The sequence below is a fragment of the Sander lucioperca genome, chromosome 16, assembly GCF_008315115.2.
Source record: "Sander lucioperca isolate FBNREF2018 chromosome 16, SLUC_FBN_1.2, whole genome shotgun sequence".
In the NCBI taxonomy this organism is placed as follows: domain Eukaryota; kingdom Metazoa; phylum Chordata; class Actinopteri; order Perciformes; family Percidae; genus Sander; species Sander lucioperca.
In genome coordinates, this window is record NC_050188.1 from 18,435,978 (window position 1) to 18,453,710 (window position 17,733).

General features: G+C 39.2%; 4 protein-coding genes across 8 annotated transcripts in view; 3 read left to right on the top strand and 1 right to left on the bottom strand.

Moving 5' to 3' along the window:
* Positions 1–2,344: 2,344 nt before the first annotated feature.
* Positions 2,345–5,178, top strand: si:ch211-57n23.1. Of its 2 annotated transcripts, XM_031296295.2 has the most exons (3): positions 2,345–2,507; positions 3,169–3,727; positions 4,442–5,178. In XM_031296295.2, the coding sequence occupies exons 2-3, from the start codon at positions 3,180–3,182 to the stop codon at positions 4,581–4,583; spliced, it is 690 nt and encodes a 229-aa protein (XP_031152155.1). In that variant the 5' UTR covers positions 2,345–2,507; positions 3,169–3,179; the 3' UTR covers positions 4,584–5,178. The 2 variants fall into 2 exon arrangements, with proteins under 2 accessions (XP_031152155.1, XP_035848705.1); XM_035992812.1 differs by lacking the exon at positions 2,345–2,507 and having other exon boundaries at positions 3,165–3,727.
* A 298-nt stretch (positions 5,179–5,476) lies between these two features.
* Positions 5,477–7,179, bottom strand: chrac1 (chromatin accessibility complex subunit 1). Its single transcript, XM_031296296.2, has 3 exons — positions 6,957–7,179; positions 6,619–6,742; positions 5,477–6,044 (listed from the first exon to the last, which is right to left on the bottom strand). The coding sequence occupies exons 1-3, from the start codon at positions 7,113–7,115 to the stop codon at positions 5,965–5,967; spliced, it is 363 nt and encodes a 120-aa protein (XP_031152156.1). The 5' UTR covers positions 7,116–7,179; the 3' UTR covers positions 5,477–5,964.
* Positions 7,180–7,330: 151 nt separating this feature from the next.
* gatad1 (GATA zinc finger domain containing 1) lies at positions 7,331–10,490 on the top strand. Its single transcript, XM_031296294.2, has 5 exons — positions 7,331–8,038; positions 8,502–8,624; positions 8,796–8,855; positions 9,081–9,264; positions 9,343–10,490. Exons 1-5 carry the CDS (start codon positions 7,859–7,861, stop codon positions 9,531–9,533), a joined length of 738 nt encoding a protein of 245 aa, XP_031152154.1. The 5' UTR covers positions 7,331–7,858; the 3' UTR covers positions 9,534–10,490.
* Positions 10,491–10,834: 344 nt separating this feature from the next.
* LOC116047454 (protein naked cuticle homolog 2) overlaps positions 10,835–17,733 on the top strand; it is a 7,374-nt gene continuing 475 nt past the window's right edge. For 2 of the 4 annotated variants that reach the window (XM_031296288.2, XM_031296289.2), the window contains exons 1-8: positions 10,835–11,111; positions 11,215–11,241; positions 11,332–11,405; positions 14,873–14,927; positions 15,294–15,385; positions 15,877–16,012; positions 16,118–16,252; positions 16,358–16,838. In XM_031296288.2, coding sequence (XP_031152148.1) covers positions 11,087–11,111; positions 11,215–11,241; positions 11,332–11,405; positions 14,873–14,927; positions 15,294–15,385; positions 15,877–16,012; positions 16,118–16,252; positions 16,358–16,812 — 999 coding nt within the window. In that variant the 5' untranslated portion in view covers positions 10,835–11,086 and the 3' untranslated portion in view covers positions 16,813–16,838. Of the gene's footprint in view, positions 11,112–11,214; positions 11,242–11,331; positions 11,406–14,872; positions 14,928–15,293; positions 15,386–15,670; positions 15,773–15,876; positions 16,013–16,117; positions 16,253–16,357; positions 16,839–17,733 lie in introns of all 4 variants that reach the window. The other 2 variants (XM_031296292.2, XM_031296291.2) reach the window with 2 other exon arrangements.

Genomic DNA, 17,733 nt, shown 5'->3' on the forward strand with positions numbered 1-17,733 from the left:
TATGGATGTATGGATGTGGCTGGCTCTGGCTCTGGCTCCTCACTGCATCTGAGAAGATAATAAGAGATTGTTAGATGAAGACAATCAGGGTCGGTCCATCATTTCACCCACTCACTCAATTTTTTCATTTAATCTTAAAAAAACAAAAACATATTATTATTATTATTTATTTATTTATTTTTTTTTTTTTTACTAATGCTAGACTAATTGCCAAAACCCAGTTTGGCTATATGTAGATGACCATAGTAGTTCACCAAGTAGCAGTTTATTAGAAGCAACAGCACAACAGAGAGCTCAGTGGTAAACAATGGATCTTGGAGCTGATAACATTGGGCATAAAAAAAGCAAAATAAGTTATTATTAGTAGCCTAATCAGGCTCAATTGCTTCTCCTATCCTGGGTAGCCCGGATGTTACTGTGTGAATATTTAACTTGAATTTTTCGATCTGGATTTTTCAATCTGAGCAATCGAATTTGACTGATGTTTTCTTTAAAAAATTGTAACTTGAAATTTTAGATCTGAATTTGAGCAATCAAATTTGATCAACCTGAATCTACTTTTTCTGAAATTCTGTAAGTTGATTTTTTTTGTATCTGTATTTGTCACCATTGAAAAATATTTATCAAAATTTAGGTTTTTAAAATGGAAATCAAGAATTTTCATATTTAAATTTCAAAGAGGTGAATTCAGAACAAATCAATTCAGATACATGTTTTTCTAAATAAAATATTTTAATATTAAATATTCAGTGGCTGTTAAATTTCAAATACTTATGTCTCTTATTTGCTTCCTTAGAATGTGTCTGCTTATACAGAGCGAATGTATCAGGATTGATTGGACAGCACTGGGAAAAAATTCTGGGGCAGAAATCTTGAAGCCTATTTTATTTTGTTGGTCTAAACTGGAAAATACACTTCTCGAGGCTACAGTAAAGCTGCCTATTCCAGTACAGATAGATCACCAATTCAGAAAGCTCCTTTTTTGTTTCACTGATTCTTTTATATGAACTTATGTACAACTTCTTTTGCATGTGTTTCCATCCTGGAAGAGGATCCCTGCTTCTTGCCATTTAGAGTTTTTTTTTTCAAGTCAAGGGTCTTAAATGAGTGTCATGTGTTGTCTCTGGCAAATGTTTTATTGTCATTCTTATAAATAAAATTGACTTAACTAGACAATTCTGATAGTTTTTTTGGCATATTGGCAAAGCAGTTACATATAATTCCCATATTACAAAGATAATTATGAGATCAGTGTACGTTTATGGCTATTTATATGTGTTGTGGGTGTTTGTTATGACTATATTAGATTGTACCTGTTATCACTGTACTGTTCAGGAGCCTGTTTTCTTTGCTCTGGTGTGTTTTAGGTGTTGCAGTTGGTATATCCTGATTGGATGAGCAGTGGAATTGTGTAAGAATCTGAAAGTTGGAACTTTAACCTTATTGAGTCATTTTTCATTTAAAATGCAAATGTTATTGTGGCTATTTTTCTGGCTCTTCCACCTGATTGTATGAGCCAAAACATGGATTGTCTTAATCTGAATAAAACTGTTAACATTAACTTCTACTATTTGTTCTCCAAATGGTTTGAAAAGCATTAGGATCTGAAAACAACATCTGGCTACCAGCACCAGCTGTAGACCAGAGCCAAAGTATGTCTGGACAGGTCTCATCTAGATGGATCTGATACTGCATTTTACATTCCCGTCTTTCTTTAGAGTTACAAAGCTTATGTTTTACGGTTTGTCCTGAGATTCACAGTACATCTTTTAAGATTGATGGTGTGCGCCACATGGTCATTCCTCCCCTTACATTACAACACCCTCAATAGTTCGTGCCAAAATATCTCATTCCTCGCTGCTTATGTCAGGGTGTAAGCCTCAGGGCTACATAAATTCCTTCCCTGGCCATTCAGAAGACTCACTAAATAAACACAGATGTTGTAAATTAATATTTGGGACAAAACAAATGTTAAAAACCTTTGTTTGTTCTTAAAACAGCATGATAACAAATGTGTATGGGTATATCTGAACTGGTAACCAACAGTTTAAATGCACGGGTTATGATTGCATGATGTTTAGAGCATTTTGAGTTTAAAATTCAAGCTTGCTGCTCCTGTTTAGGACATTGTAAAATGGCTCATAAATTCCAGGAGCATCACACTGGCCTACTACTACTCCATTCAGACGACTTGAAGTCTTTAGAGGAACAAAAAGCTGCAAATTAGCACTTAAACCACAAAAGTACAATCCAGCATAGAAACTAAATTCCACTTTTAGTAGGCATAAGTTACAGAAAAGCCCTGCAGCAGATCTACTATTTCCAGCATGCCTGTCTGGTGTTCTGAAAATCCTTGCTCCTGACTGCTTTTACCGGGCCAGTAAATACTGATTCACATCACATGTAACAGGCTGCAGTCTGCAGACTCATTTTTTCCGACGACTTCAGGAACCGAAGGAGCGTCGCAGAACTCACAGCCTGCTTCGTCGCTTGGGTTTCTTTGCAAGGTAAAACATATTACATACACGAGTGGGTGAAATGTATGTACGGTATTAAGGGAAAAGATGTTTGTATGAGTTAAAGTTGTTGCAACGATAAGGAGTAGTGGATTAGCTGTGAGGCTTCTTTCTTCTTAAGCTCTCTACTGCTGGTAAACCATGAAGCTACCATGATGAGAGTAAAACTTCCGGAGATAATAAGAAATACAACATATGCTTTAGCCTTTGAGATATGTAAATTACTGTACCGAAAAAAGAACACTGTTCTTGGTGGATACATATGTGGCAGAACTGTAGCAATTAACCTTTTTGTTCTTTATATTAAACGTAACGTAATTTATACCTTTATTTTGAAGGTGAAATCGCATTTTTGCCTGTATTGACACACACTTTTATGACAATGAAAAGTCTCACTGTAATTCTCCTCCATCAGTCTGTCTAGAAATTACATGTCATTGTGCATATATTTTTATTTATTATATTAAGATTATATATAATTATGGCTCATTAAAAAAGGGAGACCTGTTGTGTGAATAAAGCCAGCCCATAAAGCAATAGCTGTGTTACATTAAAAGACCACAGTGGAAACAAATTGTAGTGTGTGTGTGTGTGTGTGTGTGTGTGTCTCAGTCTGAATAAAGCTGATCAAGCCTGATACTTCATGTTTCAGCCAGATTGGAGATGCTACAGGGGGCAGTGAGCAGGGCCGTGCTCTGCCTGTCCTGCTCCCTCCTGCTGGGGGTCTGCTTCCCAGCACAGGGTGCCAGGGCAGCGGGGCCTCTTCCTACTTTTCCCCCTGAACATGAGTCTGGGGAACCATACCTTGAGGATTGGGAGTGGGGTTCTGGATCATCTCTTCTGCACCTGCTTCACAGCTTCCCTGCTGACAGCCCCTTCATAACAGAGACCCCAGGAAAACCAGTCAACTGCACCCAGCGCTTCTGGTTACCACCGTCCTCTCCAATCTGCTGGGAAAACATAGCTGGACCTGAGGAGTTTGCCAGGTCCCGTCTGCTTGTTCTCCAAAACAGGGCTGCCCTGCAGGCTGTGTCCACCACCAGTGGGTTGGAGGAGGGAGGGATCTCCTACGAACACCAAGCCAGAGAGGAGGTCCAGGGGATCCATTCAGACCACCTGGATGTGGTAGAAACTATACAGACCATGGAAAAGGTGTTTGCCTCTCTGAAGGAGACGAGGAAAGAGGGAAAGGAGCAGGGGGTACTCACTAGGTGAGAAACAGAAGTCCATGGACCATTTGATGGATTAAATAACCTCAGGGGTTGTATGAAAATTACTGGGGTGAGGAGGGGGATGATGCTTATATTTCATTTAATAAAAAACTTAAACTGTGGTGTAGTGACTAAAGAAGTGGGGATAATATCAATATGTACTAAATTGCTTATTTAATGGTTAAGGAGCAGGTACATAGTATATCAGTGGTATGGCTTTCTGTTGTTGCATATATACATTAGAACCATACATTCCAGAGACCTGTCACAAAATACAGCTACAAGCCCCACTTTGCAGAGACAAATTTAAGTATTCCATTCAAGTATCTGGTAAATACTGATCCAAGGCCAGCTGTGGGATTATTCCTAAATCATTGTATAGTGAGGCAGTCAGGATCCCTGGATCACTGTTACTTGTTTGGCCTAAACATAACACTGCTTGAATGCCAAAGAAGACAGAGTGGAAACAGCATCCAGACAAGCAGCTGAGTCATTTCAAGTGTTTTGCAAGAGTCATCTGTCGGGACATCTGGCTGAGACGAGGCTCTGCCATGAAAACAGCTGTAGAGAATTAATGCAATTCAGTGTTTTCTCTCTATTAGATGGGAGAGAACAGACTCATTGGACATTTATGGGGGGATGGGGGACCTAGAGTAGTGTATAAATGTGTCACAAAGTCTCAGACATTTACTTGTGGTTTGTCATTCCTTTCAGCATGAAGGAGCATCTTGCCAACACAAGGGACGCCATAGATGGAAGAGAGCACATGGCAAACATCCTAGAGAATCATTTTTCTACTTTAGAAAATACTCTGCTTAACATACAGCTTCGACTCAACAAACTCATCCAACAGTGACACTGACAACCACTTGCCTTATTTGTGCTGTATTTATATATTCATGTAACAATGTAGCAAATGTATGCATGCTCAGGATTATGTTAGTCCATAGTATGAGGACAAAACACACAATGCACATGATATGCACCTTATGTCATCATAGCACCTAAAAGTGGCATGTGTAAACTGGAATCGGATAAATAAATCTCACATTATCAGGGAGAGTTAAACATGTAGCTGTTAATCACATTTTATATTTCCACTTAGCAGATATGTTTCACATGGAGATTTCATGATCCCGCTATCAGCCTCTAGCTTGGAACAGAACTGACCTGTTTAACATGTCATTCGACATTTATACACTGCATTTACATACGTCTATTTCTCCAAAGTTGTGGTGTAAAATACATGCAGTGCAACATGAATATCAGACAGCATGAATCTTTATTTTAATATCAAATCTAAACAATGTCTAAATGCATGAGGATGATGCGTTGTAAGGTGGTCAGCTGATATATACACTTTAAATATTCACATCTATTAAGCTTGAGTGTGAATTTGTATTTGGAACGACGCATGTTCGGTTGCTTTGTAGTGAAGCTGGAAAAAAAAAGAGGTATTTATACTTTCAAGTATTTATAATAAACTACACACAACTCAAACATGGCAATATCTCTTTTTTACCATCATATGTAACTTAAAATCATTAACATCAGCATATTTGACTTTGAAATTAATGTTTGACAGCATCTCTAAAATAGCCAATCCTATTTTAAAGGTAATAATAACTCTGGAACGGAGACATTTGTGCACCAGCTGTGTGGAATGGATTCCCATTACGTCTTGGTCCGTTACATGGAGTAAAGCCCATACAGGCCTGCAAGTTATTAAGAAAAAACAATTTACTCCTGCTGATTGTTGTGCATGTAAAACAAGGACGGACTTTATAAGACACTGCTACCACAAAACCTTCAAAGATAGTCTGGGAATACGGGCCAAATGCAAAAATGTTCCAAAATGTTAAGGGGTGATTGCATTATGATTCATCTAAGGCTGCTTTGTTTAGGCCATTGTTACAAATTTTGATTTCTGGCATCAAGTATTTATCTTAGACATACAGTAAAACGTCTACGTACCTCTAAGAGTCAGTGTGTTGTTGTGTTTGAAGATGATTTCTAAGTCTTCACTTGATTTTACATTTGACCTACTGTATGTGACTTTACTTTCAATTCTGTGTCCACTAACGTCTTTCATGAGCCCTACAGCTGAATTCTGTCAATGTATTTAAAAAAGCATTGAGAAAGTTCAGGGTATCTCTTCTGCCAGTGCACTTAATGAATGGCAGGATGTGTGCATTTGATAACATCTGTCCAGATGAGAAATGTAGCCAGTGTCCTTTTTAAAAGTCAGCATCATCATCTTGCATTTGGTCCAAAGATTGAAGATAATCTCGAGCCAAGATCTTCTTAGGCAGGATATCTATAAAAGAGAATATTAAACTGTGTCAAACTCCTCCTTACAGTCACTATTTATCCTCTTACTGTAGCTGCAGAATGCCATTCCTGACCCAACCTATCACGCCATATGAAGTGATGTGAAACTGTTTACAGCATCTGAATGAATGATGAATGGTTGTGGAAATAGATCGGTATACATAGAGATATATATATAGAGGGTATACAAAATGTGCAATGCAATACCACAAACTAAGATTTAGATTAACGGTCCCAGAGGAATATTTGTTTCCAGTCAGTACACGTAGCAACACACAGTGACATATAGATATACACAGAGCCACATACAAATATAGTCAGTACACAGAATCTCCATGACTCCAAACTACAGCATCCAAATGACCAAAACATTGATTATAACCTTCGTGGTGATGAGATATTGCAGGGCTTTTGTAGAGACTTTTGTTAGACTGCATTCATTTTAGGTAGATACTCTATTCCACTAATGTTTCAGTGGTTAGAAGAGAGTTAGTAATGACCAATATTACTGCAGAAAGTCCCTGTACGTCTAACGTTACCAGGCTGTGGCTGGGTCTCACCTGTAAGAAAGTGGAAAGTCTCCTTCTCCTCTGCGGTTTGAGCAAGGTCGCTGTATGATAGAGTGTTGGTTTCTTTCCCGGAGCCGTTGAATGAAGCGACAGCCAGGTGCTGGACAAACAGCTCCTTCAACAACACAACACAAGTCAGCAAAAGAGAAACTCACGGTAAGTGGAGCTTAAACTGAAACTGGAGCAGCCACATTTACACTTAGCTAGCTATCCGAGAAGCTAACAGCGAGCTAATCCCTGTTAGCAGCAGCAGCAGATGAATGAGCTGACAAGTTAGCAGTGCTCAGTGAACCGATGATTTAGCTAGCATTAAACGGCAGCTTACTTACTGTAGCCTTGGTGGTGAGAAAAAGAGCGTCCTGGTTAATGCTGGAGACATCGGGGGAGCTCTTCATTATCAACCTCACTCTGGACATTGGGAGGGAGATGGTTTTTTTGTTAGTTGACGTTTGGTCGTCTTTGTCAGGAGTATTTTGAGACATCTTCATGAGGATACGGCGCCAGACAGGCGGAACTTTTGTTTTGAACAGTGACGCGTTTCTTCTTCTTCTTCTTCTTCTTCTTCTTCTTCTTCTTCTTCTTCTTCTTCACCACATTAACAGTGGTTGGCGGCCGTTTTACTTGATTACCGCCACCTGTTGGAGTGGAGTCACTTCAGGTGAAATCGACTTTTTTGTGTTCAATTATTACCTATATGACCAAGAAATGTTCGATTATTATCATTATTGTCACACTTCCACTACTACGTTACTTTTTACTTGCATTAACTAGGCGACAAAATCGGTGTTGTGTGCGATAGTTTCCCACTACCTAAACCTGAACCAAACCTTTTACACAACATGGTTTATGGCAACATCTCAATACACAGGTTGAGTTCGGCGCAGACTCCTCCAGTCCAGTGGTGGCGCTTGACCAATGCATCCCAAACCACAGAGCCGACAATGTCAAAATAGGCAGAAGAAGAAACGGTTAGCAATGGCGGTGATTTGGCTGCGAAAATAAACAATCCATCTTGTAATTTCATGCTGACGTGATTATCGCATCAAGCCTAATGTCATAGCTAGCTAGTTGTCTAGGGTTTATCTATCGCAGAAAAGAAATATCTTTCTCTCTGTTTGTGTCATTTGAAGGAGTCACATCAGGAGCTGAACGAGCAGCCATCCTCTCATTGTTGAGCACTGTATTAACGTTCATTTATTTGTACCCTGGCGTCGTTTTCTGACCGTTAACGATGCCGCTGGGTTTGAAACCATGCTGTGCTGTCTGCAAGACGAACTCTTCCTCGATGTGGAAGAAAGGAAACCAGGGAGAGATCCTCTGCAACAACTGCACAGGAAAGAGCAGCAGCTGCGGAGCATCAGGGCCCTCCATGTCCTCCAACACTCAGCCCAGCAATGGCGGGGGAAAGCAGGTTCGTTACTGTGTAAATGTGCCTTTCACATTGAATGCTCCGCTTGGGTTCGGCTCATGCTTTATGATTATTTTCAAGGGGAACCCTCTCTCTAAAATAGAGTTCAGTATACTGGTGTTTACAGCTGTACATTTAAAGAAGTACCACTACCTCTTTAAGATGAACAGCAGCATAACAAACTGTAATGTAGAGATTATAATGAATCTCAAAGCGGCCTGTGACGTGACTGGGATGTGTGGATGTTTTCTCTGTTTCATATCACTGTAAATAGAGTTTATTTGTTATTCGGATGGTGGGTCAATCGAAACAAGCACACGGAAGGATATTATAAGGTATTACTTATTTGTAGATAAAGTAACTAATCAGTTACCCGATAATCATTAGTTGCAGCCTTAGTTAAGTTTGTCATAGGTAAACATTGAATGGAGGCAGATTAAATACCTGGTATGTGTTGCTCTTTTAGTCCAAGCAGGAGATCCACAGGAGGTCTGCCCGGCTGAGAAGCACCAAGTACAAAGCTCCGGCATCTGAGAAGAAGGTGTCAACAAAAGGAAAGGGAAGAAGACACATATTCAAACTCAAAAATGTAAGGCAGAGATGGATTTGATTAGCAGATTTAGTTATTTCTCTTGTGTTGTACTGTGAACTAATTTATTTGACCTGTGTGTGTGTGTGTGTGTGTGTGTGTGTGTGTGTGTGTGTGTGTGTGTGTGTGTGTGTGTGTGTGTGTGTGTGTGATCGTGATCTCTTTCCTCAGCCAATCAAAGCACCAGAATCTGTTGCAACAATCATCACATCTGAATCAGTATTTTATAAGGTATGGTGTTTATTTTTTTTCTTCCAAAAAAAGTAATCTCACGTTTCTGCTCAATATTGGAATATTGTCATCTACCCCATTTTCATCTGAAAACATTTCCTGATTCGTCAGAATTTCTTCATCTAATTGCAGCTTTAACTAATACTGTTGTAGGAAACATTCATCCTGTGATAGATGTGAGAGAAGGAGCCAGACCCTCCTTAGTGTTTATATTTATATCCACAGGGTGTATACTACCAGACAGGAGATGTGATTAAGGTAACAGATGAGGAAGACGGGAAGTCTTACTATGCCCAGATTCGAGGCTTCGTGCAGGACCAATACTGTGAAAAGAGTGCTGCACTGACCTGGTTAATCCCCACACAGGCTAGCCCAAAGGACCAGTTTGATCCTGGGACATACATTGTTGGTGAGCAATGAGACATTAAAATTTTATAATTTCTAAGCCATATATGTGACAAGTTAAGAACTGTCTTATTTTTATTAGGTCCAGAGGAGGATCTGCCCAGAAAGATGGAGTACCTGGAGTTTGTGTGTCACGCCCCCTCTGAATATTTCAAGTCACAGAGCTCTCCGTTCCCCACTATCCCCATCCGACCAGAAAAAGGCTACATCTGGACCCACATAGGACCCACTCCAGCCCTCACTGTCAAAGAGTCTGTCAGTGGCAGCAGTTAAAAAAACTGTGAGATGGACTTGGTCTGTTGCTTTTTAAACAGACATATGTACATTTATGTAATATAAAGAAGAAAAAAATGGTTAACCTCAGCCATTACTTCAGATTGAAGGCGAGTTGTAAGTAGATACAAAGGAAACCAGGAAACTACATTTCAAACAAGATGTTAACATAATACTTTTGTATTTAGTTATACACAAAAAAGCTCTTTTCCACCATCCCTTCTGTCTGTGATTGTTTAAGAAAATTGTATTTATTGAGTTGCTGTGTGGTCAATAGACTAACATGACTTTTTACACTGTTATCCCCTTTTTATTTTATTTTTCCTTTTGTGAATTAAGCTATAAATATCTTAATTATGGCAACAATAAGTTAGGTGATGGAAACAGTGAAGAGCAGCAGTTGAGTGTTACAAGTGCTTAGTGTCAAAGCACGAGATACTGCAGTAAACAGCAGATGTGATGCGGTTGTCATTCCTCGTGATGTTCACCTCATTTACAGCTGAGTTGTATGATGATGCTCTACAGTGGTGTCTGTGTTCTTAAAAAGACCATTCTGCGATGTAGGAAACTGGTGGTCAAGACAGCGCTTTCACCTGAATACAGCATCTAGATTATACAGATTATGATTTAATTGAAATGAGTCATTCATACCCCTACAGTATTGACAGACAACATTCGTGATTCATATGAGCCGAAATAGAGTGCCATCAGTCTTATAGAGGGATATACCGTGGATCCATCTTAATACTGGTAAAGCATGTGTAAATGTACACACAAGACAAATTATTAAAATATTAGCCTAAATTTTATTACAGTTGTGGCCAAAAGTTTACAGTTGTAAAGAACATGTATGTCATGGCAGTTTGAGTTTCCAATAATTGCTGCAACTCCTATTTTTCTGTGATCATTGAATCATTGGAGCACATACTTCTTTGTCACAAAAAAACATTCATGAAATCTGGGTCTCTTGATTTTATTATGGGTCTTCTGAATATGTGACTAAATCTACTGGTCAAAAATAAACATACAGCAACCTCAACGACCAATTGTGGTGATGTAGAAAGTTGTATCAATCAAATTTGCTTTGTGACGTGACCTCTTTTACTGCTCACGAGTGATTATGATTGACTACAGCTGGTGACATCTCTGAGTCCATTTAAACAACTATATGTAAACTTTTGGCCACAACTGTATATTACCTTTACATAACGAAAACAATACATATGTCCAGAATAAGTTACTTTACATATTAAAATGTGTCAGAGAAAAAGAAGCTTTCTCCCTTTGTTAACGTGTTCTTCTTAGCTTTAGTAGTCTACAGTGACCAGCCAAACCGAATTTACCGTAGAAGGAAGTGCGCAACGGTGAAGCCTCTCGCTCTGCCTTTATACTCTTTGATATGTAAGTCAAACTTTCACGCTTGTCTGTGTAGTCCACATAGGTAGTCCATGGTGTAGTCTCCCGGCGCAGTTCTTTCACAAATGTCGCATTTATTTTTCCCCTCATGGATTGGACATTATGAAATGTTCTTGATCAAATAAAAAGGCGGAAGTATGGGCAAATTCCAGTCCAAATTTGGTGAGATATTTTATTACATTGCATTACTCTTTTTGCATTTTTTTTTTAAGATGAAATCTCTTCTAACAGTAGGCTATACTCTTTTCCCTCATTATTTGGACAGCTTCGAAACGTAGACAGGGTCCCGAAGGTAAGACAATCAACACAGAAACTGTACAAACAACATACCTTTTACACGTGTTTGTACATGTGTTAACATATTTATTCTTATGCTCTGCAGGTGGTAGTTTGGCTTCCAATGTGCTGACCTGTCAAAGGGAGCTGGAGCGCATCCACAAAACCAAACTGACAGAGGTAGAACATAGGTTTTAAGATATAATGATGAATTATTGATATGATTGATAATGTAGTTCATTTAGACTTCACTGAAAACGACATAGGTAAGCTTTATTTATATAGCACATTTCAGCAACAAGGCTATTCAAAGTGCTTTACATAAAACTATTAGGAGCACTTAAAACAATTGATTATATGGTTTGGGGGAGTTTTTTTCTTATCTGAATCAAGAGTCTAAGAACATCGGGTCTCACAAAATCCCTTTGAGGCAAATTTGTGAGTTGCCGTATTAATAAAATGACTGGACTTGACACTGAATTGATAATATTTAACAACACATAAGTATTTTAGGGACGATTTCTTCTCCAGAACATCCTCTTAAATGCATAAGAATTGTACATATCGCATTTTTTCCTATACTGTAGAAAAAAAGCAACAGAAACTCAGGCATTCCCAGCCTCTATACTGGTTTATTGCAGCGTCAACAGCTTCATCTCAGTTCAGCCAGTTTTGGAATATACAGTATTTTCTCACATCACTTCAGGAGACATAAAAGGTGTTTGGAGGTAGTCGTATATTTATTCTTCCGCCCTTTTCCTCCTCCATCTCTATAAAGAGACTTGCAAGTCTGTGAAGTGCAACACAGCCACCCCCTCCAAACAGCAAGGTCTTTATACCCGACTGAAAAAAAAGTCTCCACATCTGGTACTGCTTTCCTTCTCCAGTCAGACAGACTGTAAGAGGGGAGAGAGGAAAAAGATGTGGGGATGGAGGGGGTGTTTGATTGCCTAAATGGCATCACATACTGTTGAACAGAAGACAAAATGTCCTCTTCATCATGTTTTATTTAAGAAGAGGCGGTAACAACTGTCACTTACTCTTCTATTAACTATATACACACTGATTTAATCTGTGTAACCAGATTATGAGTTCAAAGGAAATTACAAATGTTTTATGAGCTTCCAAAGATCACAGTGTTGCTTGTAGAAAAAGGAAAACTATTTAAATGTGAAATGTGATAAATAACTTACATGCCATTTTTACTTTTCTTCAGCTTGTTTGATCTTTTAGCACAACTGCCAAGTCATAAGCTTTGGTGCGAGTTATCACTAGTTTGTTTTATAAAGTGTTGTATGAAAGCTCTGGAAACGTCCACAGTTTGGAAAAATATGTTGCCAAGTTGTTTAAAAGGTTGTGGTGGAGTTTCTGTGCTTGTTAATGGCAGAGATCTTCCTGCAATTAGATTTTCCAGCCTAATAGTTTGACACTCTACCGCTTTAAACTGCCAACGGCAAAGACATCCCATTGTGTGAGACATTTTATATATTTAGCTTTGGTCTTGCATGAACCCTTTTTTTTGCCTCCTTAATATGAAGCCTTTCCCATGACTTTACTTCATTTAAAGAGTTTTCTGCAAATAGAGAGAGTTTGCTAACAATTGCTAACATACATTTTTATGTAAAGTTCTTTTATTAATAGCAATTTGAAAACTTTGACAACACAAACATAACTTAATGATAGTTAGACACTGTATATTCTTGAAGATAACCAGTGACAAGTAAATGTGTTTAAGCTATAGATAAAAACTGAAGACACACAGACCCACTAACTAAATATTTACGTATATGCCTCACTTACCTGTCAAAAAGCAGTTGCTCAGGTGTCGACAACATTACTTTCTGATGGTGTGTGTGTGTGTGTGTGTGTGCGTGCGTGCGTGCGCGTGTGTGGCTGACTTGGTGTAAGTTTTCATAAACACCATGTAAATATTGTAACAACAGCAAACATCATGAGCAGGGTTTTAATCTTGACATAACTAACGCCCAGGTGTGGTTACTTCTACAACTCTGCTTGTTATTTTGTTTGCACTGGCAATCCACCATTAAGTCCATTTCACATTTGTACCAATGTTTCTCTGTCTTGAGTGTGCACACATTACTTTTAAGTCTTGAAAAGGTTGGTATTTCTCATTATATTTAGGCTTAAATCCACCCAGGTATAACGTTATCAGATTGACTGGTATACATTCTTGCTGAGACAAAGGCAGCTACTGTTCTGCTTCTTCTACTGACACTTGAAGCTTTTTGATATCGAGGCGGATGCGTGGATGGGTGATTTATAATGAGGGTGTACAACAAATACTGGATTCTACCCTGTGTGCACCTTTCTGCTACCTGCACCATCTCTTCCACTTCCCACTGTCTTTCACTTGAAATCGAACCCAGCATCAAAGCTTCACTGCAGTCAGAGCATGACGGGCAGAGAGAGGAGGGTGTGGAGAAAAACTGGTGTGTATGTGAATGCAAGGTGTGCACTCATCTTATCATTCCTATTGTCGCTCATCTGCATCTGCCCGAGCATCATTGTGACGTTAGTGATGGATTGTCGTGTTGAGAGATAAGAAAAGCCTTGTTGGGGCTCTCAGGTTTCTCTTGCTTTACAGTGCAGACTGGTTTCTACCTGAGATAGTAGTGAGTATGTACTATCAGATCTTTTTTTAAATCACAGAAATGGATATGATTGTTAAATGTCCCATATTGTAAAGTTTTTTTCTATTAAAGCAGGTCAAAGTGCTATATACATACTGTGAAAGTATCAAAACACTCAACACACGGAAAAATGCACACAGCCCTTATTCAGAAACTGGGCCTTTAAAGGAGTCGTCAGGACGTCCATACGGTTGTGATGTCACAACTGCTTATTTACATAATAAAAGAAAGTGTTGCTACAGTGCCATTACAGTCATTCCCTGGCTGCAATGATGGTGCAAAGCCCCGAAAATCCTTACCAATGGTATATTGAGACGGACAATATGAGAAAAATAATTTACATTTAATGATCATATAAAACTTCTGGGACATGTCAGTTACGTGTGATGGGGGAAGAAAAGGTCAAGATGTCAACAGTTTAAAGAGGAGAGCCAGTTAGGAAATGTGCAAACCTCGTTCTATTCAATTTTATTTTATTTATAGTGCCAAATCATAATAGAAGTTATCTCAGGACACTTTACAAATAGAGTAGGTGTAGACCACACTCTAATTTACAGAGACCCAACAATTCCCCCCAAGAGCAAGTATTTGGTGCGACAGTGGCGAGGAAAAACTTCCTTTAAACAGGCCGAAACCTCAGGCAGAACCAGGCTCTATGTGGGCGGCCATCTGCCACTGCCAGTTGGGACACACGCTCCTTTGTTGCCGTACTGTCCCATTTATATTATTTCTGTGTTTTAATTTCTGTAGAAAAATGAAAGATTTACATCACATTCACACATCATCAGATCAATTGTGTTGAAAATGTAATTTTCTTGACAGGAATGGAAGAAGAGTCAATGATTAGTTTTCTAGAATGACACACATTACTCACATCTGGAGATCAATCTCTGCACCCATGGGACGAAAAAAGCTCTTAATTGCTTACTCTTTCCTTTTCCTATCCCTCTTACATGTGTGCTCTCTGTTGATTTACACTCTCACTTTTTTTGACAGAACTTGTACTTAGAATTGAGGGCAAACAAGTCTGAGCGTAACTGCAACCTCAAAGGTGAGTAGAGAATTGAATTATTGCTGTTTGCATCATACTGGCATTGCTCACTTTCTATGTATTATAAAGGGCTTAATTATTATAGTGTAGATGTTGTGCAGGTCACACCCCTTGCTTTCCCAGGTCAAAGGGAAAAAGTAAAATTAAATACATCTGTTCTACAGTATATTTGAAAACTTCAACCTTTGGAGGTGGAGCTTTCAGTAAATTTCCTCTCTGCTGCCAAACATTAATTGAAAACAGAGCTTATAACAAGGAATACATTGATTACAAGGCACAGTATGTTAACACAATAATTATAGTTACCCCTAAACTGTGAGTCTACTGGATAAAGATATTTACAGTCCAGCTCTGTGTGTTGTTTAGTGGTTCTGCCACCAAAGAAGACACCTGATAGAGATAAAAGCATCCACTTCCAGTTCAATAAACAGACGAAGAAGAGGAACAGCCATGCTGGTGTGAGTGTATACCTCCAAATCTCTGCAACATTTGCAAATCATTGAGGTACCGGATTGGTGAGATTCTAGTGTGTCTGGATAATGTGTTTTCCAGGGCACTCTTTACAAAATCACGCATCTGATAGTAATCAGCAATGTATTATAAGCACACAATGAGGTTTTACCAGTTTTGAAGACCCTATGGGTCAACTATTACACCACATATATTACTGTAAACTTTAATGTTACCTAATAAACTACAGAACTGCAGTTACATGTTTATTATAGCAATATGTGCACACACAGGTAACATACACAGAGTGTAACATAGTGCCTGATGAGGACACTCAGCAGGAGTGGGTATTCATGCTGTACAACTTTGACAACAGTGACGAGGTCACCAGAGAGGTAGGTTTCCTTCACGCATATTGTTTAAATTAAATAGTGTTTTAAGTAGCTTGCTTTGTACACAGTGTGTATATACAGTATGTATGTGTGTGTGTATTCTGCAGGACATGGCCAGTCTGATACACTCCATGCATGAGGTTCTAGAGGCGTCGGTCAAGCCGCCTTACAGTGGCACCACACCCCTGAAGATAAAGCTAGTTGTAACTCCATCAGCTGGCCCAGAGAAGATCTCACAAATAGGTAAAAAGCCTTTTTTTTTTTATTGTGGGTCGAGTAACTGTAGACATAATTTGTCAACTAAATGTCACTGGTGTGATGATAATGCTCCTCTCTCAGTGAAAACAGCAGCAGGGAAGGAGCAGAGTGCTTTTCAGGAGGCAGCAAAAAGACACTATTGTGTGGATGAAAACATAGAGCGCAGAAACCACTACCTGGATCTAGCTGGCATTGAAAACTATACCTCCAAGTTTGACAATACAGGTATAGTTTGTGCATATCAGCAGTATATAACACTTGATTTCACTGTTATATTTTTTCCTTTGGAAGTACATACAATTAAAGCTGTTTTTCTTCTTGTTTTTACAGAATCTCCCTCTCAGGAGCCCACTCAAGATGCTCATTCTGCTCTTAAGCACCACCCTGTGGTGATCAGAGAGAACTGCATCTCTCCTAACTCTCCCAGAGGCCTCTCTAGCCCATATTCCCCGAGAAACAAGGCTGCGTCAGTGGGGAAAGACAGGAACGGAGGAGAGGGGAAGTCCTGCAGGTTACATGGCAAACAACCTGCTTCATGGTGCCATCATTCCCAGTCTCAGCCTGCAGCACATAGCGTCCTGCAACGTAGTCAGAGCAAGAGGCTTCGCTCCAGGGTACAAGATGCTGGCTCACACCTTAGACCCACACCAGGGGGAGGTAGGGAAATATTTTCCAACCTTCAGCCCTCCTGTGGTGCCTTGGCTTCTCCAGCCCAGAGACATGAGCACCATCACCACCACGAGCATCATCATCATCATCATCACCATCACTACCACCCTTCGTAAATGCTTTTCAAACACACATGAGACCGGTAAGAAGAGTTGGTATACACTATCGACCTGAAATGTGGTAGTTTTGGAGGTTAAATGCGACTCAGCAGGTCCTTGAATCACCTCATTTACTTGATATTCAGTGTGTGGTGGAATCAGGCTTAGGCACTGTTATCTTAATGCAAGCAAACCCAAAAATATTACTTACTGAATTACTGAATACTACTTTTTATAGCCATTTAGATTGGCAGGTTCCTCTCAGATAGATTGCCACATAGCTTTAAAAGTTATTTAAATGCACACTTTGTAGAGATACATGACTACATTTTAACCTGTATTGCTGTATAACCTGCATAGTCACATATTTGCTTCCTAGGCCAAATATGTGTTAGCCTGGCTCCACCCTGGTAGGACCAGGCTAAATATGTGTACCATTGAACAAACATTTAATGGCAATGAATAATTTCTCTGTTGATAGTTCATATTCCAATAACAATCCCAGAAAGTCCATGCTTTGTTTTCTTGCATTTTTCTATGCATGTTAGTGACATTTTTCTTTAACTCAAAAACAGCAAGACAACAACTGTTTGCAATATATTCTGCATTTCTGGCCCAATATGTTGCTTGTAGTTGTATTTTTCCACATCAGCATTCCGCATGATATAGAAATGCTGAAATATGGTCAACAAAGTAAATATGGCATAATATGTATCAGGTGTACAGTAAATACCAGGTTGTTTTAGATGTTTTGGAATCTGCACCCATGTTTATATCGGAAGAAATCCATCATGTAAAAGGCAGAGACACCCATGTCTTCACTGACAGAAGCCTCAGTAGACCATTGCAACCATTGAGAGCGGCAAAAGCCATTAACTGAGGCAGGTTTGGTTAAAAGTGAATGCACCAAAACGTAGATAGCAGCACCTTATCACAAGC